The sequence below is a fragment of the Physella acuta genome, unplaced genomic scaffold (assembly GCF_028476545.2).
Source record: "Physella acuta isolate Inbredline_101_S28 unplaced genomic scaffold, ASM2847654v3 ptg000863l, whole genome shotgun sequence".
In the NCBI taxonomy this organism is placed as follows: domain Eukaryota; kingdom Metazoa; phylum Mollusca; class Gastropoda; family Physidae; genus Physella; species Physella acuta.
In genome coordinates, this window is record NW_026732380.1 from 838,643 (window position 1) to 863,856 (window position 25,214).

Below are 25,214 nucleotides of genomic sequence, written 5' to 3' on the forward strand. Positions count from 1 at the left end.
CTACCTCAATGTCATTTTTTTGCTGCATAACCATTACACAAACATTTTCCCTTCCAAACTAAAATGAAAGAAACATTCACACAGAAATGGCACCTACAATGTAAATTCTTTCCTTAAGCTGTTTGTTTTACTCCACTACTGTTAGGCCAGTCACGTGAAATTTGCTGCTAAGTCAAACCACAATCTTGGGTAATTAAACACACCTTTACACCAATAAAATGTTCACATTCCTTAGCACTATTTCAAAATTATTATTTTGAACAATGTAGTACCAAACCTGTATTAGTATATTATTGGTATCAATCTATATGGAGATATTCGTCAAGTTATTGAGCCAATATTTATATTGAAATATTTCTAAAGGTGTCAGTTTGCAATGAATGTATACAGAAATCTTATGACAAAACATCATCATCATCTTCTCCTGTAGAGCTCTTTTGTTTTTATGACCTTGACATACAGAGGTACAGTGAGTTCAGCTCAATGTTTTGTTTCCCTAACATGAATCAGGTACACAAACATCATACTTGGCATAAAATCTAAAATGATTATGCAGCAAAAAATAATACATACATATATTTATATATATGTATGTATATAAAGTATATATACACATATATAAAGATGTATATAAAGTATATATACACATAAATGTTTGATTCTTCTTCTATATATAAATACAGTATAAATATATATACTTGAAATATAACATGAATAAATAACATACGAAGATGAAGAAAAACCATGTAATAACAGATGGAAAAAATATTTACTCTGACATTATAGCATTGCATATCACTGAAGCATTCTCTATTGCTTAAGTAAGCAAACATAATGCATGATAAAACAACCTTTTAAAAAAAATCAATTGCCTGTTAAACTATAAAGCATATGTTGATTTTAATCAAATTAGTGAACTTAAAATATCTATGAAGCTACCAATATTTTTTAAGTGACAGGAAGAAACCAAGCTAAATAAGCAAGAGATAGTGAGTAATTTTTTTTCTTCCTAAAAAAATAATCAATCTGGAGAAAATTGAGGATTTCTTTGCATTTTGCTTTTTTAAAAACCTAATGCAAGAAAAAAAATCAAAGAATAAAATCAAAGTATAAAAGCAAACAAATAAATGTATTTAGCCAACTGTTACTATGACATTGTATTTTTCACTGGATATGAGGGTAGTCATTAATTGAGGTTCAGACATTTGGGATGGTTGATACAGTTGTGTAACATCTCTTTAGTATGTATGAAGAACCAGTTGCTTTTAAAACTAGATATGGTAAACCCAAGAGAATTAAAAATATATTTGACAAGAACTGTCCAGGTACAGTCTGAACATGACTGTATTCACTTAGCCAACACGGCAAGGTCACTGTTCAGTGCATGCAACAGAAGCCAGTCCATGGTGGTTCAGGTTGTGCAAGCTAAGTAACCTTGAATGTGGAACTTGGGATCAATTATTTACTTATTAATGCATAAAAATATCAATGCCCATTAATTAAATATTCTGTTAGTTAATTGGTTCTAGGAAAAATATTTTAAAAAAAAGGCTCTTAAAAAATGGATCAACGTAACCTTTCACACTTAGTTTTTAAAATGCCAAGCATTAACAAATTACCTATTATTATCTATGAGGATTTTTCTTCAAATGACATATTTGAAACATTATCTCTCTGCTATTGTAATGAAATATAATTTAACAAAGTTCCTATTTATTGACATAATGATTTCAGAAAAAAAAGTTTCCTAAGTCTGTGTCTAAAATGTTCTAAAAAAATAAGCTTTAAGAATGAGATCTTTTTAACTCATAAATAAAAGTACAGTGGGATAACCAATTTAGGGAAATATTTATATAAACACAGTTGAATATTTGTAAAGGAGTTTTGTTTCATCAAAAATGTTTGTCAATTTCAATTACTGCTGGAGTAAAATTCTATGAAAGACAAGGAACAGACAAGTTTAGACTTGTCATCAAGAAGCAGTGGACAAGTAATTTAAAAAAAACTTGTTTGCACTGGGATCTTGTGTGAAGCACAAATTTACAATCAGCAAATCAAATAGTTTTGTGTCCACTGTATTATATACTGTTACTTATGTGTTGTCACTGATAAAACATTTTTTTAAATTCATGTGTAGCTGGTGGTAATGTTGTCACTGTACTACAAGCAAGCTTGGTTCATTTACTAGACCACATGCAGGTTGTCTGAGAAATACAAAAGTATTAAAATTAAATAATTTTTCTACATAAAATAAGGCAACAAGTATCTTCTATGGACAGACTGCTTCATTAATTTAACTTCACAATTAAGCTCAGAACATTAATCTATACTATTAGTGATAGTGAATCATACCATTAGCTTAAGGTCAAAATATTAAGCAGCATAGTTGACAGAAATAGTCTTGGTAAGACAAGATAAATTAACTAGACAAGATTTGAGACCATAATTTCACCACTGACGAGATGAAATTGAAAAACGAAATTGAAAACGTATTTTAAATTTTCTAAACTTACAGTGACAGATCTTTTGTCTAAGTTACTCATTATATAGCAAGAAATCCCTGAGACTTGTCCATTTCTCACTATCCTTATAAATGTAGGTCATTGAGGAGACTAGCGAGGACTGGAGACAAGATTGCTGATACTCAAATAACCATAGAGTTGTTCCCCACATGATGGCAGCAAACCATGGGAATATATTGGTTTGGGGCTCTGGAACTATTTTCTTCTGGACTAGCAGTTTTGCTAAGCCATATATTACTCTTGATAATAGGTAAAGATTGATCTGAAAGAAAAAATTATTTTACCAAATCTGCACAATAAAGAATTCATTGATGTGAAACTAAATTGCGTTTATAAACAAAAATATTTTAATAAGATAGTAAACTTTTTGTTTTAAATAAGTGGTTACATACTTGTTCATTAACTTTATTGTATTTGCCAAAAATGACAAAGCCAGCACAAAATGCAGAGAGGAAAGCATGAAGCTGATGAGATTTCGATTCCCCCCATGACAAAGTGGATGTTAAACCTTTAAACGCAAACACAAAAAGTGCTAAGTTTCTTGAATGTGTATATGTAGCTTCCACAATTGCCTTGATCTTGTCTCTGAGACTAAAGAAAAGCAAATTAATCACATTAATTTTTTAGTTTTTTGGATAAGTTGTATACACATAGTTTAAAATTAAGTTTCAGCTTTGAAATGAATATGTTGCTGCATGCCTCAATCTCTGGTGTAATCATTCTCCAGATGTGAGTCTGTCACAACATACATTTTAGTTTTGGGCCATATACCTGACATATTACAACTCTTTTTTAAAGTTTCACTTTATTCTTCTGCAATACATTTTTAAAGGGGGCATATTTTGTCTTCAATGATTACCAGAACAATTAGTTCACCTAAGGAGCTATGGAGATGAGGAATTTAGAGATAGAGCAGTGGTACTAATTTATCATGAATCTTTTCCTGCTGGGTCATTAGGGTCTCTGTTAGGCTTGGATCAAAGAAAGATCAGATTAGAGCTGGCGTTTTGTGGAGGGTTATTTGTGGGTTGGTTACCTTCCAGTCCAGGATACCCCAATAAAATCTCCCTCCCCTTCCTCATTTTATTTCACTTACCTTCCATTCCTAAACAAAAATGTCATAACAAGAGCATGAGGAAATCGAATCTTCGCACCGTAGCTGTGTTGAAGAAGAAAAAAGAACTTGTCAAGTAAATGAATTATCTAACTTTTGAAAACTTCAAAGTATGAAAAACTCTATTGATATTGATTTGATCTTCCCAGCTTGGTTGAACCAACCAGCTGGTATAGCTCTGGGGTTTGTCAGGGCACACAAGCTACCAAGGCATGATAAATATACCATGAATAAACTAGTATTAGATCTAGTTTCTAATCAAATTTACTGAAAAATATCTAAATTTATTTCTAGCTAGTGAAGTACTGAGTGCATTTGCAGAACATGATTGGTGGTTTACCTAGATCTACATACATGGCTAGGCCACTAGCAGCTAGAGTAGAAGTAGGTAGAGTGCAGCTAAATTTAGTTAGAACTTGTAAGAAGAGAGTCAGGTGACACTGAACTTGACTAGGCTAGATCTATTTCAACTATTTACTACCAGTATTAACCTACTCTAGAGTACTCTACTACTCTACTCTACTGGATCTAGATCTTTATAATATATATATTAGGGTTCATGCTCCAAAACTAAAAATAAATTCCATGAGTTTCCGGGGTTTTTAAATAAATTCCAGGAGATTTTAAAATTAAGAAAGTATTAGTTAATGTGATGGGAGATGTTATAGACCTAGACCCGATAAGCTTAAATTAGAAGGGGTCTACTAATTATTTTAAGCTGTGTTTTGGAATGACTTGAAAAAAAATAATTTTTGTGTGTTTCGGTTGTGTTTATAATAAAATACGCTCAACTGGAGGTGAACGTGAAGCCAGGAATATAATTCGCTAAAATGGAGTTTTACAAAAAATCACAATAGAAAAGATATATTCTGCATCTTAAAAGAAATATTGTTTAACTAAATCTTAACAATTTTATTGGCTAGTCCGAATAGCTCTAAGAACGATTGTAGGAAAAAAAGTCACAGGAAAAAAAAAACAGAAAAAAGGTCACAGGAAAAAAGTCACAAATATATATTTGCATGGAATTTGATATTACTTTTATGAATTATATATTCAGAGAGTGCAAATTAGCTTATGATTAATTAAGTGTACTGTAATGTGTGTAGGTTGTATACGCATGGTAATTTTTATGATTCATCTAAAAAAATTGTGTGCAGTATGTATATTGTAATTATGTTAAACATAATATTAATAGCATTTAATAGAATGTTCCAACATCCTTGGTTTTCATCATGTTTTTAAAAAATACTAACATTAAATTACCGTGAATAGTAAGTTCATCTGATTAGTTCAACCACCTTTACTGCCCACATTTATCACACTCATTACATAACAAAGCATAGGATCAATACAGAAAGCCAACAAGATTCAAAGGCTGTCATTAACACAAAACATCAACAACACACAATATGTTCGGACAAGGCCGACAGAGAAGAGGCCGACCAGAGAATAGCCTACAGCATAACATAAAATATCCAAAACACAATGATGTGCCTAAATTTCTTTTATAATTAACTTTTCTACCACGTATTTACTATTTAACAAAATGCGTAACAAAAGTTGAGATTGTTGTGTAAATTATCTTAGACTTTTTTTTACTTACAATTGTTAGGCCTATAAACCATAATTAGCCAAAATGCTTTTAACGTCTATAATTTATAGATCTATAGGCCTAATAAAATTAATATTCTATAATCTATAGGCTATCCTATAAAAAAAATACAACCCAATAATCAATAAACATAGGCTACAAAATTTTACAATTTTCAACAAATAAATCAAAACATACTTAATAGGCCTATTAAATAGCCTAATAAATAGGCTATAGATTACTGAGTAGATTCTGTTTCTGAAATGATTTTTGTGACTTTTTTCTGTGTCTTTATTTCTGTGACTTTTTTGCCGATAAAATGTTTCCATTGCGACTTTTTTTTCTGTGACTTTTTTCCTAGCGAAAACTGTGACTTTTTTTCTGTGTTTTTTATTCCTGTGACTTTTTTTCCGTTCACCCTAAGAACCCGGGTCCCAATCCGGCCGCGGTGTTGGGACCCGGCCCGGGTCCGAGCCGAATAGTAATAGTTCAATAGATGCATCTATATTTTTAACATGCAAAGACGAAACAAGTGTAAATAGTACTAAAAAGATCTAAAAAGCAAGCTGATAGGTACTTACACCGCTCCATTTCGAAATCCTTTAATTACGGATAAAATATGTCTGTGTTCACCAGAGGCCAACAATGCATTGACGGCGTCTATGACTGCCGCCATTATGTTGTTGGTATCAGGTGATGCCGTTTTTATTTATCCTTCTAAGCATGAGAGTGGTCAACATAAAATTAGACCAAAAATATGTAGGCCTATATAGTACTACTAGCCGTCCCGGCCAGGCCCTGCTCTGGCTTCTGTGAAAAACCTTTCTGTTAAAGACCATTACCTGTGTGTTTAGTAATCATCATAAACCCGGCATTGCCCACCCAAACCACAACCAACCAAAAACAAAACAACAAAACGCAAACATAACGCTAACACAATTACAAATACAAACGAAAATAAAAACCTAACAACAAACCCAACCACAACCACAAACACCAATACAAACACAAAGAAAAAACAAACAAAAAAGCAAACGAAAAAAAAAACCTAACAACAAACCCAACCACAAACACCAATACAAAAACAAAGAAAAAACAAACAAAAAAGCAAACGAAAACAAAAACCTAACAACAAACCCAACCACAACCACCAATACCAACACAAAAAAACAACGAAAAAGCAAACGAAAACAAACCAAATCCAAACGCAAAACCAACCAAAAACACAAATACAAACACAAACAAAAACGAAAAAAGAAAGAACAAAAACGAACCAAATCAAAACGCAACCACTAACGCAAACCCACCTAAACACAAAGAAAACACTAACGCGAACATAAACGCCCGGGGCGGAATCACCTGTTTTAGCTTAATGAACGACTATAGTACCCCAACTTATTCATAGTCTTTTGCACTCACTTAAACGAACGCGCCTGTTTCAATTTAATGAACAATTATAATACTCCAAGCTTATCCGTAAAATACCTACAACATGTGCACTTGATCACCAAAACAAAGTAATTAAAAAGTAAAATCTTTTCAACTAATGCAATGGTTTTCTAAAGGGAAGTAATTGTGTTTTGCCTAATTTATCAAAGGGAAGTAAGTGCTATAGGACTAAATAAAGACATAATTAGAATTTTTGTAAAAGATGATATTTTTTTAAAACTTGTGTTTAATGAACATGCCGACAATTATTACTATCAGTTTGAAAAATGAAAATTATTTCCCAACACTTTCAACAGTAATTTTTTAACTCATAAATTTAGACAAATGCGCACGGTAATATTCTAACACTTTAATCCATGGAAGTATGTCAACGATATACAAACGTATTTTTACATACAGAACTGAGCTTTATATATTAGATATAGTGTAGGCCTAATTATAATAATATTAATAACGAGCCGACCCGCGGTGTATCATACGCCGATATTTAGTTGTTTTATTTTCTACTTTTTAGAAATTCATAATTTGTGAATTCGACAGTACCAATGCTGCCACTGAAAATATTTGCTTTAAAACACTATCAGTAGAGTAGCTCGTTAAGGACGTTATCCCCCCCCCCCCCCCTCTTTTGCCCAACCCCTTCAGAGTTTCTTCCAGGCATCTCTTCTACCGCCCCCCCCCCGTACGAAATGAAATTTATATAATTTATATAGAAAATATATACTTTTAACAGTGTCCGCCCCCCCCCCCCCCGAAGAAAGTCTACCGCCCCCCCCCCCCCGAAAATTTCAAGTGCCCCCTGGAGAAAAAAGTCTGGAAGAAACACTGAACCCCTTCTCCCCTTCTCTCCCCCCCCCCCCCCCCCCCCCCCGTGAAAGCAAACTCCTCTTGGCTCTTAGTTACCTCCTCTAAGTTTAAAATAGTTTCAAATTAAATTATCTGCCCCTAATAGCCGTCACTAAACCCGGCTCTAAGATTGTAAACATTTAGCGTGAACCACAGCTTACCAGACCATGTAGGGGGGGGGTGGTAGGGAGCGCGCTTACAGCTTGGTGTTTTCTAAGGTCTCCAAGAAGAGAATTATATATATATATATATATATATATATATATATATATATATATATATATATATATATATATATATATATATATATATGTTACGGTCAAAGCCCGAAGTCGGCCAATTCGCGGATTGGCCGGCCAATCCGCGCATTGGCCAATATCGCCTCCCATTGACCGGTCAAAGTCCGAAACATTGCTTGATTTCGGCCTTTGGCCGGCCAGTCCGCGGACTGGCCATGGCGGACCGGCCAGAGTCTTAATTAGAAGATCATCTGGCTAGGAACGACCGGCCAAAGTCCGAATTAGAAGATCATGAGCAGATTTTGGTGTTTTTTTTATGCCGTAAGGATCATAAAATTAAATAAATGACAGAAACATTCAAAATTTTTATTGTACTATAGTCTCAATCAATCAATATTATAATTTGTTACAACAAGCTGAACTTTAATGGCATTTAGAATTACATAGTAGCTTGTTATTTTTACACTTGCAGCGATTTGTTGAGCACTTGGTTGTGCAATTGCAGCGAGTGTAGCCTTGGCCCCCAGTCAATGATTGTGAAGATGCGATGGTTCGTGGTGATTTTTCCTCAGTGCCAACTGACGACAATAAGAGCAGTTGTTCGTGAAGAATTGAAAACTCACTTCTAGCATATAGTTGTTTTAGAACACCATGTTCCGTTCCTAATTTGTAGAAACCGTTTTGTAGAAAACGACAATGGCAATCACGCTTCGGGGATTACCGCGACTTCTGTCAACATCTGGAACACGGAAGCGTACATTGTCACCCACATCACCATCTTGAAATTTTGTATTTGATGTTTTAAGCATCTTAGCACCTTGAGTTTGCAAGCTATTATGAGCTGCTGACCTGTGTTCCATGATGTCTTGTTTGTTGTTACATAATCTGCAGGTAATATTTCCTCCGTACCCTTCTTCTGCTTCATTTGGTATTCCACACATAGCATGGACATCGTTGCCACAGGATCCACAAGAATGAGCTGCACTGTAATGTTTTTCACAAACTATACAGAATCTGTTGGCCACATTATTGTCACGCAACTGGTCTGGACGTTCCGCCAAGGCAGCAGATGTGTTAGCTGAGGAAGTCGTTGCATTTATAACATTCTCCATTTCTTGTTCAATGTTCTCAAGATCTTCCTCAGTAACTATTTTATCGAGAGCCTCTCTTGGTAGATTTGAAGTGCTAAGTCCCACTTTTGCTTTGCATCCAAACAAGGCTTCTTATGGCGATTGTTGGATTCCTTGATGAAAAGAACGATTTTTCATAAATTGAATGAATTTGAGACTCTCAGCCCAATGAGCTGATTCATTTGTTTGCATCCATGTCATCATCATATTTTGAACATCTTGGTTGGCACGTTCGACTGAATCTTGGCTTTGGCTATGCCTTGGTTTTCCGTGGACTAGTTTAAGTTCAGACCACATGTTCTTTAGTTCCGAAATAACTTGATTAACACATTCTCTTCCATTATCTGATTGAAGCACACTTGGGGCTTCAATAGTCGTGAAGATATCAAGCAGCTGGTAAGCAACTTCTTTTGCTCTTTTGGTTTCCAAAGCTCGCAACAACAGGAACTTGGTTAAATGATCCTGGTAACTGAGTATACTGTCTGTCTCATGGTCTGACGGTCCTTTTGATCTATGTCGCCTTGCATATAGAATGCTATACAAACAAGAGCTAAACAATACGTTACTCACAATGAATCCGCACCCAGAATAATGAAAACGCGATCACAAGTTAGTCTAGTTAGAACATTGGCCAGGACATCCCGGCCAGTGCGCGCATTGGCCGGCCAATGTACAAAATACGCTGTCAAGTTTAAGCGCTTCGGACTTTGGCCAGTACGTCCCGGCCAGTGCGCGCATTGGCCGGCCAAAGTATACTGTCTGTCTCATGGTCTGATGGCCCTTTTGATCTATGTCGCCTTGCATATAGAATGCTATACAAACAAGAGCTAAACAATACGTTACTCACAATGAATCCGCACCCAGAATAATGAAAACGCAATCACAAGTTAGTCTAGTTAGAACATTGGCCAGGACATCCCGGCCAGTGCGCGCATTGGCCGGCCAAAGTACGAAATACAATCTTAGTGCGAAGTTATTCGGGCTTTGGCCAAGAGAGCCGGCCAATCCGCGCATTGGCCGGCCAATCCGCGCTTTGGCCACACTTCGGGCTTTGACCGTAACATATATATATATATATATATATATATATATATATATATATATATATATATATATATATATATATATATTTATATATATAATTAATATAACTAAGCTTCTACATGAGTGCAGAATGAAATTAAATAGTAATAAGTTTCAGTAGGACTTAGACCTTATAATAGTTAATAGTAGATATTGAGCCTAGATCTAATCTAGATATATTTAATATTTTTCCTATTCATATTAATTATTATAAACCCACAAGGCCAGAATCTTAGATTAGTAAAATTAAAAATTATGGTCTATTAGCTATTAGTATTTGGTAATTTTTAAATCTATTGCAAAAGAGCTAGATCTAGATCTAGACTCTAGATTAGATCTAGAATCTAGTTCTAGTCTATGTTGTTAGTGTAAAATAGCCCATTGTGTCATGATGAGCAATCTGGACGTTTTGCAATTTTGTCTGTCTGTGAAAATAAGATAACTTGAGTGCCGTACAAGTTATGTTCACGAAACTTCACATTTATGTATTATATCAATTTTTTTGCGATTTCCGTTAACCGGAAATGGTACTTCCTCTACTTCCGGATTCTCAAATGACAATAAGTTGAGTACCTTTTAAGTTACATAGACGAAAATTTTGCAAATAATATATTACTTTCTATGCGCATGTTTCTGTCAAAAAGCTTGTTATCAAAACGTTTTAATGATTTTTTTTTTTAAATTTCGTTTTTTACAAGCTTTTATTTAACTTGCTTCCTCGTTCTTTTGTCTGTCTGTAGCGCTTTAACGTCGATCGAAACTGGCGAGCGAAATTTCGACCACTTCTAACGGGCCAATTTCTTCGAAACTTTGCACCTGAGTCAAGACCTGATTACAAAGCAATATGTAGCCGAATTTGAGTTAAATAGATGTTGTTGTTTTTTTTATTTAAAAAAAAACGTTTTTTTGTTTTAAATTTTGTTTCTGTATTTATTTTGAATTTTTGAAGCTTTTAATATGTAATAATGAACTACTATTTAAATAACTAAAAATAAAACCCTAGTTGATAACGGTTAGTCTATTTCGTTCGCCTGTCTGTTAATCATACCCTGAATTACATTGGTTATTTGCAGATATACTGTATAGGAATTTCTCTAGCCAAATTACGGGAAACTATGGTCCTCTCAATAATCTAGCTTAAATTTAAACGACAAAAAAAAAAAAAAAAAAAAAAAAAAAAAAAAAAAAAAAAAAAAAAAAAAAAAACGGACCTAGACTGACCGCGGCCGAATAGAGTCCTTGCAAACACGTGACCTAAATCACGTGATACCTGCGTCCGCCGCCACAGTGGTGTACACCAGACGTAAACACAATCAGCTGTTCGCCAGCGCTGGACGCGTTCACTGTATGTAAAGAACCGCACCCGCGGAAAAGGAAAAATACGTTAAAAAACTTGAACTCTTAGGAATTGAAGATCCTTATACTGTTATTGACAGTATTATTAATAATATTAATATGTGGCCGAAATTTCTAAATAAAAATACTGTTAGTAATACTGTTTGTATTTTTAAAAGTTTAACCAGTTTAACCACTCAATTTTACCTATTAAAGGGGCATAACTGCGTCATGAATTTAAACATAATTTCTCCCGTTCGTTGACTACACACACACACGTACAAACAACGAAAACATGTAGATTTACAAAATTTAGTACAATTATACTGGTGCCTTTTATTCTATAGTATATAGAATATGCTATGTGTACAACGTTCTGTTTCACTGTCTCATTTATTTACTTTCTCGTATATACAAAGTATAGAGAAAGTCTTGTAATCGTGCACAAAAATCACATTAAATTTGGACAGTTTTCACCGTTTTACTCCTCAGTCCTTCATCACATCGGGAATATAGAGGACTTATTTTAATCGGGCAAAAATTATAAATCCAGATATATTAACATTTTGGTGTTTTATGCGTAATGGAGTCGGAAAAAATGGATTATCCAATTCTGTCCGTGTGTGTGTGTGTATACGTGTGTGTGTAAATACGATAACTTGAGTACCGTTACAGCTAGATTGATGAAATTTCATATAGATCTATAAGTATTATATCGAAATTGTAGATCCGTATCAACTTTTGAGCGATTTCCGATAAACGGAAGTGGAACTTTTTCTACTTTCAATTTTTCAAAAGCCTATATATAACTTAAGTACTATTTCAGATAGAAAAATGCAAAAAATGCGATTTCACAAGTAAGTAAAAGATCTAATTCTCTGCCTTCTGTCAAATTTTGAGTAATTTCCATTGACCAGAAGAAGTAATTTTCGCTATTTCCGATTTCTAAAAAAAAAGGGGTATGTGAATTTATAAAGTACTAATAATATTCCGCACTATTATGCACATTTTATTTGGCGTTCACTTGGTGTGCAATTCTTTTTTCTACGATATTTTATTCCATTTTAAAAAGTTTAAGTAATTAAAATGGATTAAAAATCATGTCTATATCCTGAGATGCCATCTCCTGTTCAGTGTTTCTTCCAGACTTTTTTCTCCTAAGGGGTGAGGGGGGGGGGCACTTGAAATTGTCGGGGGGTGGGGGGTGGTAGACTTTCTTCGGGGGGGGGGGGGCGGACCCTGTTAAATGTATATATTTTCTATATAAAGAAGAAACTCTGCTCCTGTTGTTTCATATAATAATATTCGAGAAAGTTTAGGGGAGATCACTCCCGGTTTATTTTCTTTGTTTCTTTTTCCATTTATGTCGATTTATGCTTTGCTAATTGCTATTACGGTGTGAAAAGCAATACTCCATGATACTATTCGGATTTTTAAAAAATATATTTCTCGGGCAGATGAGGCTCGTTAGCTGGGGAAGCCACTCTTCTAGGAGAGACAACTCCAAAATTAAACAACTGCTGCCTTGTAGTTTGTTCTTGGCTGGACAAAGGCTATGGAAGCAAATCCAAAAAGAAAAGCAGGCTGAAATCGGAGTCAATGGCCTCAATGGCGCATAACCAGTTCATGTGCCTCTCTTCCTATTTTCCGCATGCTGTTGAATAGTTTCATGTAGACCTGCCCTATATATATATATATATATATATATATATATATATATATATATATATATATATATATATATATATATATATATATATGTTACGGTCAAAACCCGAAGTCGGCCAAAGCACGCATTGGCCAGTATTGCCTCCCATTGACTGCTCATCTGTCTAGGGGTGACCGGCCAAAGTCCGAATTTCAAGATCATGGGCAGATTTTGGATTTTTTATACCTTAAGAGTCATGAAATTAAGTCTTTATTGATTATTAGTTAAAGTTAATGACAGAAAGATACTTTTTATGACAAGCAACCTGATATAATGAAAAAGATTCACTTCAGTAAAAAGATATGTAGATATATATCTAATATTTTGATGAAACTAATTTGACATTTGAACAAAGTGGGTGACATAATTAACGAAACATTGTAGAGCTTATTACAGAATGCAACAGTAATCTATTTAGCATGGGTACATACCTTTTGGTAGCCTACTTAATAGCGCATACAATTGTAGGTCTCAATGTTTCTTTTATACTTTTTTCTCGGTGGGGGGGGGGGGGGGGGGGGGAAAGGGGAGGCACTTGAAAGTTTTGAGGAGGGGAGGGGCGTACTAAATTAGTGGTTCTCTCTCCCCTCTCTCCCCCCCCCCCCCCCCCCCCCAAAGAGCATGAAAGAAATACTGGATAGGCCTACTATTTTTAACTTCTGAGCCGATGATTAAAGTACAGTTTTGTTCTTTTTTTTAATTTATTTTTTGTCAGAGCCCAGCTCTTCTTTTTAATAATTACACCTATAAAGATTATTAGTTTATTAAAGGTTTTTTTTCTTAGGCAAAGGAGGGGTACAACCCACTTTCCCCATATTCTAACAGTTACCCCCTCAAGTGCCTCTTCCCCCCCCCCCCCCCCCTCAACCCCCATCCTCCATAACTATAAAACAAACAAATCCGAAAGAAACAGCGAGTTATAGCTAATTTCAAGTAAGAAACAAAGCAGTTCGGTGAAATTTCATTTACAGTATTCGAAAATGACAACGGACGAAATAGCTTTTAGTGCGAAAGAGGAATTGTTTTAAGCCTTCTCCATTTAGGTGTCACATGACCATTCTAGAGTAGGCTAAAGGTCAGCAACCTAGAAAAAAAGTGGTGTCGACCTTAGAATTACACTGCCGTAGAGAGCCTTACAATGATTAGATATCTAGATCTATATTAATTAAATGAAATGCATTTGGAAGAAGTCTGAAATTATAATATGTTCTAGAGATCTAGATCTAGTTCAGTTAAATAGGCCTGCATTACTGCATTTCATTTTTAATAATTTTTTAAAGCGTAATTAAAAAAAAATATAAATAGTAAATATTGATGAAACAATGCTTATTCATTTCCTCTCAAAGTCCCTCACTGCTGGGAAAATATCGCCAATGAAAATGAGAAATATATCCCCTTTTAATTATTCTTTTACGCCAAAAATGTGTAAAATATATTCTCATTCTGTGTAAGTTAAAATGCAAGGTCTGGATCTGCTCTAAGTAGAACCTAGACTTTTTAATGTACTTTATTAATATTAACATCAAATTAATGAAATTATCATCATGTAAAAGACATGTATTAATAAAATAATGTATACATACTACATACTTAACAGTTAACACTAATATAATATTTGTATGTTATATGTCAGAATTATTTGCGGGATTGCGTGGTGGGCAGGTAGAGGGTAGAAAGCACTTGACTGGCTAACCTGAAGGTCTCAATTTTTAATCTGAGGCTTGAGTTTGTACGATGTCCCTCAGTCCACCAAGCTCTGATGGATACCTGACTCAAGTTAGGTTAGGGAATGTAAAGGTTCAGTAGCGTAGCAAAGGGGGGGGGGGGGACATATGTGTTAGAAATGTGTTAGAAAAATAAATTGAAAGGTTGAGGGGGGTGCAAATAGAAAGTTTGAGGGGGGGGGGGGGTGCAAATAAAAAAGTTTGTCCCCGGTTGCCGGAAGGGTCGCTACGCCTCTGTAAAGGTTGGGCACCTTGTTGGTCACTATACAGTCACATGCCCTGGTCAAGAAACCATTGAACTCTACTTTTTCTGTTACTTTGCCTGAAAGGAAACTACCATAATATATAGTTCTAGTAGTAGGCCTACACACTACACACCCTAGCTAGGTGACATTGGCTGCGATCTAATTTTGAATGTTAAAGTTATATCTGCTTAATCATCCAGTAATAATCCAGTAATAATATATAGCCTTGCTACTTGGTGTTTACAGGTTACCACTGATGAATGTGACGTTTTACAATAACTAAAAATCAAACCGATTTATTTTACTGTAAAGTCCTTTTAGTTAATGTACTTCTGAATTTCTAAACAAGAAACATTAGGCCTATTCTTTATGTAAACTATTTTGCACCACAGTGTAACTAAAAAAATCATATAGGCTACTACAGTTAATAATAAAAAAGTTGAATGAAGCTTTGCTGATTAGCTCATTGTAGCTCATTGTAATAAATTCTTGGTACCCAGTGGTGTCACTATGCAGGATAACACCCAGTGTGGTAATCCAAGGTGTCACTTCTGTCTGCTAATGGCTGCTAAAACTATAGTTAATGTGGTGTCACACCCATCCCAGATAATGTCACCCTGAGCCTAATGATATATAGAACTTTAATAAGCCTTTAAACTGACTGGTAGTTAAAATAAACTATATTTTATTTTGGTGTCACCTAGTGCGCTCTATGCCTTGTGACAATAATGTGCATACACCGAAACTAAAAAGGACTTAGTCGAATCAGAAATAATTTTTGTTAACTGTAGTATCATAATGCTAGCCCTATTACTGATCATACCCTTGACCTTGATCCCATGACTAACAATTTTCTGAATAAACCAATATACACTTACATTACAGAGAACATAGTTTCATACGCCTATAAATGATAGCATCAATGCCCTTCAAATTAGATAAAAGAGTTAATAAAATACCAGGCTAAATTTTGGAGCAATTTTTGCTCTGATATCCTAACATTACCATCTCTATGTTTTTTATTGTTAATGATGTTTAGTCCTAGTTATTAGGATGTTAACACATATATGTCAGCAAGAATAGTTAAACCAACAAGTACCAAATACTTTAGTCAAATGACTTTTTCTTCTTCTCAGGAATAGTCTTCAGAAACAGAGCAATCATTTCAACTGTAGAAGTTCAAGCTTATCGCTTCAAGACGTACTTGATCATTTCAGAAGAGCTATCAAGTCCTCACTGACTTTCAGTAAATCACACCACAAGCATAGGTTGTTTACTAAGTGGCCTGCAGACAAGGCTTCCATTTTTACCTTTTGCTCTTTTACTGCTTATTTAGCATGGAAACATTGTGTACCAATAGCACAATGTAGAGCTGCTCCTAATACACGTCTCTCTCATGAGAATGAAGAAGACTTGGACACTAGTCACCCTAAATTCCAGTGGAAGTCATTCCTGCAACTTCTTTGGGAAGATATATTTTATCTTATTGGTGCTATTTTGGTAATCATACAATACCTTTTTAACTGCATTTGTCTTAATAAACAAATCATAATATATTAATATTGAGAGAAGGACATATTTCAGTTGATTAACACAGTACATTTTTTTCAACTTACTAAAATATGTCTTTTACAGGCAGCTTTAGGAGCAGCAATTGTTAACATTCAAATTCCATTGATGTTAGGTGATTTAACAAATATAGTGAGCAGTTATACAAAAGATGTGGTAGATGGATCCAACTTCCTATCTGAAATGAAAATGCCTGCTTTAAAGTTGTGTGCTTTGTATGGACTTCAGGTAGTGTACAATCAGACTTGCAATTTTAAGTAAGTGAATGTCATTTGAAAAGGTCTTGCTGTCTAAAATCACTGTGATTTTACACAATTTTTATATTGTGTACAACAGCCATTGATAGTTTTATTCATACAGGGGCTGCTTACATTTGCTTACATTAGTTTCTTGGCTGTTGTGGGTGAAAATATGGCTGCTCGACTCAGAAAAAAACTTTTCCATTCATTACTACAACAAGATATACAATTTTTTGATAGCCATAAAGTAGGACATCTTGTAGATAGGTGAGAACATTTGTGTGGCTTATTCATTAACCGTTTGCTTTATTTAATATTTTATAAAGTTAAGATGTGTAAATAAAATGATGCACTTATATTCATAATTAAAATTCAGTTTATGAAGTTACCTGTACAAAAATTTAATTAAGACACTTTTATACAATGAGGTCTATAATCATTGTTAGGATTTTTTTTTATATTATATACTCATGTTATAACTTATAGAGTAGTCACTTTAAAATCTATTTTTGACTTTAAAAGTGTGTTTTTTAAAACATTAATATGAAATTAATAGCATTGTAATTGCATTTAAGGTTCAATGTTGGGTTTTACTCTGCATTAAAAGGTTGACTTCTGATGTTCAAGAGTTCAAAAGCTCATTTAAGCTTACCATTTCTCAAGGATTAAGAGCACTTACACAGGTTTGTTCTGAATGTTTTTTTGTTTCTGTTTTTAAAAAGGCAAAGAAAGAACTGATACAACCTAGACTGAGAAGTAATATACCTTTTAATATATATATATATATATATATATATATATATATATATATATATATATATATATATATATATATATATATATATATATATATATATATATATATATATATATATAGGCCTATATATATATATATATTATATATATATATATATATATATAGGCCTATATATATATGTGTACATTCTCATACAGATTTTTTAAAAATCTCCTTGATTATGTTCTTTCCAGAAAGCTAAAATAAATTCTGTTTGATACTGAAATATAATTAGCAATAAAAATACCAGTTAAAACTGACCTCATAATGAAAGACAGTAGGTACCTGGAATTGTATGAAACAATTGTATTGAATAATAATGTTAATTAATACAAGTTAATACAAAATTTGCTTATAGAGCATATTTTATTTCTACAGACTATTGGATGCACTATTTCTTTATTTCTGATCTCCCCCAAACTGACATTAATTATGCTGGGTGTTGTGCCAGTTGTCATTATCTGTGGGACCACCTGGGGCTCCATGCTCAGAAAATTGTCACGTGAAGCTCAAGAACAAATCTCAAAGTCCACAGCAGTGGCAGACGAGGCTCTGGGCAATGTTAGAACAGTCAGAGCTTTTGCCATGGAACAAAAAGAATATGAGTAAGAAATTTTCCTATCTAAAAAAGAGCTTCTATTTAGGAATGACAAAATAATAAAATAGCTTTTTAAGTAATTAAATAGCTTAAGTATGTGTGAGTATTCTACTATTTACAGACTTTATGAACTACAAGTTGACAAGTCTGCCACTAGTAACATTGCATTAGGTGTTGGAATTGGAGTCTTTCAAGGAGCAGCAAATGTTTTCCTAAATGGTAGCAATTTATGTATCATTACGTTGTTTGTTTTATCAGAAGCCTTTTAATTGTGGTGTCATTTACTACAGTGAATTCAGGGTGTCACCACAAACATGTTAAGTGTCACACCCCTCACCCATGTCAAATGGTACGAATATGGATTTCTTAATGAGATAAAGCTAATCAATTATTAATTTAACTAAATACATTTCTCAGTAAATGTAGCAGTTTTATAATTGGATGGCATTCTGCCCTGACTTGTGACATTACTGTACTGTATTTTTTATTGTCAGAAGTTGCTGAAGATTTCTTGATGCTTTTTTCCATACTTTATGTCCTTCAAAATCCCTTTGTTAAAATTTTATTTCATTTCCCACCCACCAATATTATTTTAAAACTTAAATTAATGATGTGAGGATGCAATATTACTTTCTTTGTTTATTATTTGCCTACATTTTTTATAGTAATATATATTTGAACAATTTCACTAAACATTAAAGTCTAAATTAAAGTATGTATTTTTACACATTTTAGTGTCCGAATTTTTATAATGAAATGTAACTGTGGTGAATATGACATTTGCTTTTCTGATTGAAATCTGTTCTTTTTTTAAATAAAAAGGCTTAGTTTTGGGATCTCTCTTTGCTGGAGGATGGCTTATTTCTACACATGAGCTAAAGCCTGGAGATTTGATCTCATTTCTAGTTGCAACACAGATGATAGAAAGGTTGGCATTTAACAAAACCTTTTAGCAATTTAATGGCAAATTAGAAATCTGGAATTATTTATTTTTTTTGGAATCTGTTTTTTTTTTTTTTATTGTCCGGCATTTGTCTACCTTGTACCTAGTGACCTCACTAATGAACTTATGTTTCTGTGTGTTGACAGGGTACTGAAATCAGAAGTTTCTACTTATTGGTCAGCCCAGATTTGCCTAGTCATTTTGCTTAATTTCTCTTCTTTATTTCCCTGTTTGCTTCCAGGTCAATGGCTCAAATGTCTTTGCTACTAGGTCATGTTGTCCGTGGTATTTCAGCAGGGGGACGTGTTTTTGAAGTAAGATGATTCATGTAACTGTTTTGTTCTTTTGATTTTTTAATTACTTCTTAAAAAATTAAACTACTCATGTGTATTATTTTGCTTTATAACAGTTTAAACTATAATTTGGTAAACAAAAGGTTTTGGTATATGTATAATGGATTTTTCTTATTTGCATATGAAACATTATTTTTTCAGTACATTAACTCTCAACCTAAAATTCAATTGAAAGGTGGTAAGAAGATTCCATACCACTCCTTAGTTGGAAATATTGAATTTTCTGATGTCCATTTCCATTATCCTACAAGAGAGCAGGTAAGGAAAAATTACATTTTAATTAAGAAAGTAAGATTTGTAAATATTGACTGTTTGTTGAAAATTAAGATTTCTGTAATTTTAAGTATTTAAATGATAACATTGTAAAAGTTTTTTAAAATGTATTCTAGTTCTTAAAATTGCTCTTATTAATTAACCCCTTAATGCCGACTGTCGCGGCATACCAATTTTGCGCGTAGCATATGCGCATATGTACATTTATCCAACTGCTGCTGGTTGTTGTGTATTGGATACATCCAGACGGTCGTATCGGTACCAATGGTCACGTTGTCAAGTCGAAATTTATGACGTCACACTCTCGACTCGTGCGCATGGTAAATTTCTTGACTTAGTAAATTCAGCCTACTTTTACATTGTTGATTATTATTACTAAATAGGTGGTCCGTTTTTAGTACAAAAAATACTAATAGCTTTATTATTCACTCTTTTATGTATATAAACAGTATAAATCACATATAAGAATAATTTAGGAAGTTATCTTCTGATTACGGCTTGTCACGTTTTTGGGACATCCAGCAACAAGACATAAAATTGTACTCTGGTGCCAAGCAGGTATAGCGAAATAAGATTAAGATGCCTTGCCAAGCTGTCATTTCTTCAATTATGATTATAAATAAGAAAAGTATTTACATTATAATCTCAGCTTATATATGGGGGTCGGCGTGGTCGAGTCGGTAAAGCTCATGGTTGCTAAACCGAAAAGTCTCGAGTTCGAACCCCCGGGCAGATGAGGCTCGTTAGCTGGGGACAGCCACTCTTCAAGGAGAGACAACTCCAAAATTAAACAACTGCTGCCTTGTAGTTTGTTCTTGGTTGGACAAAGGCTATGGAAGCAAATCCAAAAAGAAAAGCAGGCTGAAATCGGAGTCAATTACCTCAATGGCGCATAACCAGTTGACACGTAACGCTTAATTGTGTTGGAGGCGTGGTCGAGTCGGCAAAAAGCTCATGGTTGATAAATTTGAACAAAGTCTTGAGTTCAAACGCACTGGCAGATAATTCTCGATCCCCTTCAACACTCATAATTAAGAACGAAGAAGAAGAAGAAAGAAGAGCTTATATATAAAGTACATTTTAGAACGTTACGGTCCATGTGGTAGGTGAAGTAGAGTTCACCTGTTTCATTGACATTGGCATATGGAGAGAGAGCGATGCTGGAATAATGTGATCCTGCTGCTGGGTACAATATAACAAATTTAGCTTTGAAATAGCATTGTAAAATATTAGGAGAACATAATAAATAACTAGACAACAGGAAGTGAGGTGGTGGACCCCTATCCTGGATACCACCAAAGAAAGGTCTTCACAACGACCTTGACAATAATAACTCTGAGCATAAACCTAAAACTGGGATAAATACAGTAAGATTGAATACTGACAAAAGTACCCGTTGCAGTGCTATTGAATGCCCACATCAGTGGCATTATACTGGCATTTAGTACTGACAGCAGTGTTATTGAGTACCCACATCTTCAGCACTGAATACCAACATCAGTGACACTGAGCACCCACAGATTAAGCACTAAGTACCCACAACAATTATACTGAGTACCCACTGCTAAGGCTGAATACCCACAGCAATGTTAGAGATTACCAACCAGAGATAAGTGAGAACAGGTGGAGTAGAGTGTACACAGACAGCTGACAGCTGCTTGGACACCAAGCCCAGCCCCAAAGCCGCGTTGTGGACAGCCTGAGGCAACAGATCCTTACTTGCCACTGCCCACATTTTCAAATATCGTTAAATTTGGAATGTTATTTTATTCAGAATGCATTTCCCCATCTGTCATTTATCCTTAATTTGACGTAACGTTTTTTAGTTATTAGCTTCGTACTGTTGAGCCGGGCACTGGATGGTGGGGTACGAGTCTACCGTGTGGGGTGTCAGATAAGAATGGTGAGAACCAAAGGAAAGAAGTGACCGATACAGTAATCAAACCAATATCTAAGCCAGTTAGTCGGAGTTTGTCGTGTTGAGGCCTGCCTGGCTAATGGCAGACACATCCTGAACAGGTCATGCAGACAAAGAAAGAAAAAAAAAGTTAACAGCTTCTAAAGAGGATTGGTGTAGTCCTATAGTTATATTATTTGATTACCAAGTTTATTATTCTGGCGAAACATGTGTATGTTTTTAAATGAATAAATATAATTTCATAGTTAAAGCTATTTATTTTAAATGACAAATCCAATTTATTTACCTAATCCTATTCAAATACCAAAATGTTGAAATAAAAATGTGGCTCTTTAAAGAAGTGGTAAATTTTGTAAATTGTAACTTTTGGCTCTTCCGTCTCAAAAGGTTGCAGACTCTGGTATAAACAGATGTTGAATTTTAATTAAAAGTGTAGGAATATCTATCTTTTGTTAACAATTTATTGCCAACAGTTAACAAAAAAAATTAATAAGTAGTTGTAAATAATTTAAGATAGGTTTAGTTCACATTTCTGCTTAAATTATTTTCAGGATGTTTTGAATAATTTCAATTTGAAGATTCTTGGTGGTCAAATGGTTGCTTTGGTTGGACTTTCAGGAGGAGGTAATAAGGGACTTAATCCAATTTCAGCACCTTTCTTCTTTTCTCCTCTAAATTTCCTTGACATAAATATAAAAGGCTTAGAGGCTGAATTTTAAATAAATTTTGTCATGTATGTGTACATTGAAAATCTTTTGGCATGAAACTTACTGAAATATTTCTTTCCGTTAAATAAATTTAGTGCTCCCACACCGTTAAATAAATTTAGTGCTCCCACACCGAGAAGGCTCCAGGTAGAAGCAAACTGTAATAAACTATCTTAGTTTGGTGGATACTTAGTGACTTTAGCTACTGACATTGTTTTTAAAATTTGTATAATCAAGCTCTAGACATTAATAGTGGTTTGTTCATTATACTTTAAATCATGCAGGTAAATCAACAATAGCAGTTCTGCTGGAGAGATTTTATGATGTCACTTCAGGGGAGATAAAGATCGATGGTGTAAATATAAAAGACTTAGATCCATCTTGGCTAAGGGGTCAAGTCATTGGATTTATTAATCAGGTATGTTTTAAACTTGATTTTTTATACTGCATGTATGTTGAATAAGTATAAGAATTTTGTCAACACTGGCTGTTTACTTATGTAAAAAAAAATGTATTCACCGTTATTTTCCTTGTTTTGTTAACCTTAGACCATTTTTATAGTTAAGGGATTTTTCTATAACAATATATAAATAAAAAGGGAAGAAAAGTTTCAAGAACATTGCATGTGATTCTATTGCCAGCATACGGCTGAGGTAAGCTTATACAACAAAAAGTAGGTGTCAAGTTAGAGATGGTTAAGGTGTCCCTTGGCTCCTAAATGCAATGTTTACATAAGCAATAGTCTTACCCAGAACTTCATCAACCTAATGAAAAAAATACACGTGAAGTAATTCCTTATTCAAATTTTAATGCAGGAACCAGTCTTGTTTGCAACTTCTGTTATGGAAAATATTCGCTATGGAAAACCAAATGCATCGGATCAAGAGGTTAGCCAACCTATCCACTATTTTTAAAATTATGAACAAATTTTTAAAAATTGATTCTTAAGAATGTCTTTAAAACAAAGTAGGCTTAAATTCAAAACTAACGTATGAGAAAACATATCTTTAAAATGTTGGTATGGCACTTGTTTATTGAAAATTGTTTTGAAAAAAAATTGTCCAAAACAGCAAAATGTGGCATAGTTTGGTGCTTATCCACTGAAAAAGACCTGCAGGTCAATTCTTCTATGTATAAATGGGGCATTGCGTTCACTTGGACAGTCGTTAGTAAAACAAAAATATAACTTGGTTGCCTTATGATTGTTGTAAGAAATTTTTAATTCATGTGTGTGGTCTAAAATTTCATGTTATTATTCTCCCTATCTTCTATTTATTATCATTTACCAAAGGTTATAGAAGCAGCAAAATTAGCCAATGCTCATGGGTTTATAACATCGTTCCCTAATGGTTATAAAACAGTACTTGGAGAAAGGGGCATCACTGTATCAGGTGGTCAGAAACAAAGAATTGCTATAGCTCGAGCTCTTATTAAGAACCCTTCTATTCTTATTTTGGATGAGGCTACCAGGTAGAAGAAATTTTTCCATAGAATTTGTTTTTTTGTTATTAGTTTCCAGTAACTACTAAAAATATTTTTGAAGTGTGAAAATCTCCATACACAATTAATTAAAGCTTAGATTTTACTTAAATTTTAAAAAAATATATACAACACGCTAATATCCCCCCTTAACTATTAATGGATGAAGAAAAACACTTTAAATTAATTACTCTTTTAGTTATATTTTACAACTATTAACTTTAAGGATAGTTCCATACATTTGGGAACACAAAAATACTACATAACATTGAGATGTTTTTTTTAACAATAGATTTTATCAACTGTCATTGTTTACAATTTATTACTCTGCTGTTCAAAAAAACACATTTAATTATATTTTCAAGCAATCCTAGATTTGTATACAGCAATTGGGCAACAAAATACAACTAAAATTTGTCTCTGATAGTTGAACTTGTAAAATAATTTCAGTGCCCTGGATGCTGAATCTGAAAGACTAGTACAAGAAGCTCTTGATAAAGTTGTGAAAGGTCTGTACAAATAAATAATCTGTAATATTTATTCTTTAACTTGCATTAAAATAAGTTTCTGTAAAAAAATTTAACACCTTGTTTAAACAGGAAGGACAACCTTAGTGATAGCTCATAGACTCAGCACAGTACGAGACGCTGACATAATTGCTGTAGTTAGTAAAGGAAAGATAATGGAGGTAAATACTATGTTAATATTGATTTCATATTAAAGCACATTTTTTTTTCCTATCCTAAGGGCAGATAAAACCAGTTATTCCAGCTAACAAGAAGTATAAACTTCTGCCTTTTTAAAGTTGAGATCCTGTATTTGTTTTTCAAGGCTGGTGTGACCATATTACTTTGACATGAGCTACACCACTGCAGTGAAATCAATTCTTTTTATGTACAAATACAGCTATAAGTAGTTTGGTTTAAATTTTAACACCGCAATGGTATGCAAGAAAAGTGACTCCCTTGTACTTTGTTTAAAGGTAGATGTTCCTGTCAGTAAAGCAAAGCTCACCTGTTTTCACTTAAGTTGCCTTTACATTCCTTAAAAGTTGGGTGGAACTTAGTGGAAGAACTGAGATCCATGTACATTGTTTAAATGAATTTAAACTACTAACATTGTCACACCTCCCTGGAATAAACAGCCTAAAGTTTTAATATTTCTACTTCACTAGATTGGAACACACTCAGAGCTGAAGGCCAAGCGTGGACTGTACTGGGAGTTAATAAAAAAACAGGAACTGGAAGAAGATTTAGAATCTAAATAATGAATAAATTGCCTACAAATTGTACAAATATAAATGTTTTATTGCAAAAAACAGCAAAATTATGATTACTGTACACAAGAACAGGA

The 25,214-nt window shown here is 33.8% G+C and overlaps 2 protein-coding genes across 2 annotated transcripts; one reads left to right on the forward strand and one right to left on the reverse strand.

Annotated features, from left to right (window-relative positions):
- Positions 1 to 750: 750 nt before the first annotated feature.
- On the reverse strand, positions 751 to 5,917 carry LOC131952298 (peroxisomal membrane protein 4). Its single transcript, XM_059314904.1, has 5 exons — positions 5,809 to 5,917; positions 3,619 to 3,681; positions 2,915 to 3,113; positions 2,514 to 2,784; positions 751 to 2,204 (listed from the first exon to the last, which is right to left on the reverse strand). Exons 1-4 carry the CDS (start codon positions 5,901 to 5,903, stop codon positions 2,536 to 2,538), a joined length of 606 nt encoding a protein of 201 aa, XP_059170887.1. The 5' UTR covers positions 5,904 to 5,917; the 3' UTR covers positions 751 to 2,204; positions 2,514 to 2,535.
- Positions 5,918 to 14,087: 8,170 nt separating this feature from the next.
- On the forward strand, positions 14,088 to 25,174 carry LOC131952299 (mitochondrial potassium channel ATP-binding subunit). The gene is made up of 17 exons (XM_059314905.1): positions 14,088 to 14,464; positions 16,123 to 16,486; positions 16,622 to 16,783; positions 16,916 to 17,061; positions 17,402 to 17,477; positions 17,969 to 18,195; positions 18,310 to 18,407; positions 19,011 to 19,116; positions 19,373 to 19,445; positions 19,626 to 19,742; positions 22,227 to 22,299; positions 22,667 to 22,800; positions 23,198 to 23,269; positions 23,674 to 23,852; positions 24,312 to 24,370; positions 24,461 to 24,549; positions 25,036 to 25,174. Exons 1-17 carry the CDS (start codon positions 14,340 to 14,342, stop codon positions 25,126 to 25,128), a joined length of 2,193 nt encoding a protein of 730 aa, XP_059170888.1. The 5' UTR covers positions 14,088 to 14,339; the 3' UTR covers positions 25,129 to 25,174.
- The last annotated feature ends 40 nt before the right edge of the window (positions 25,175 to 25,214 follow it).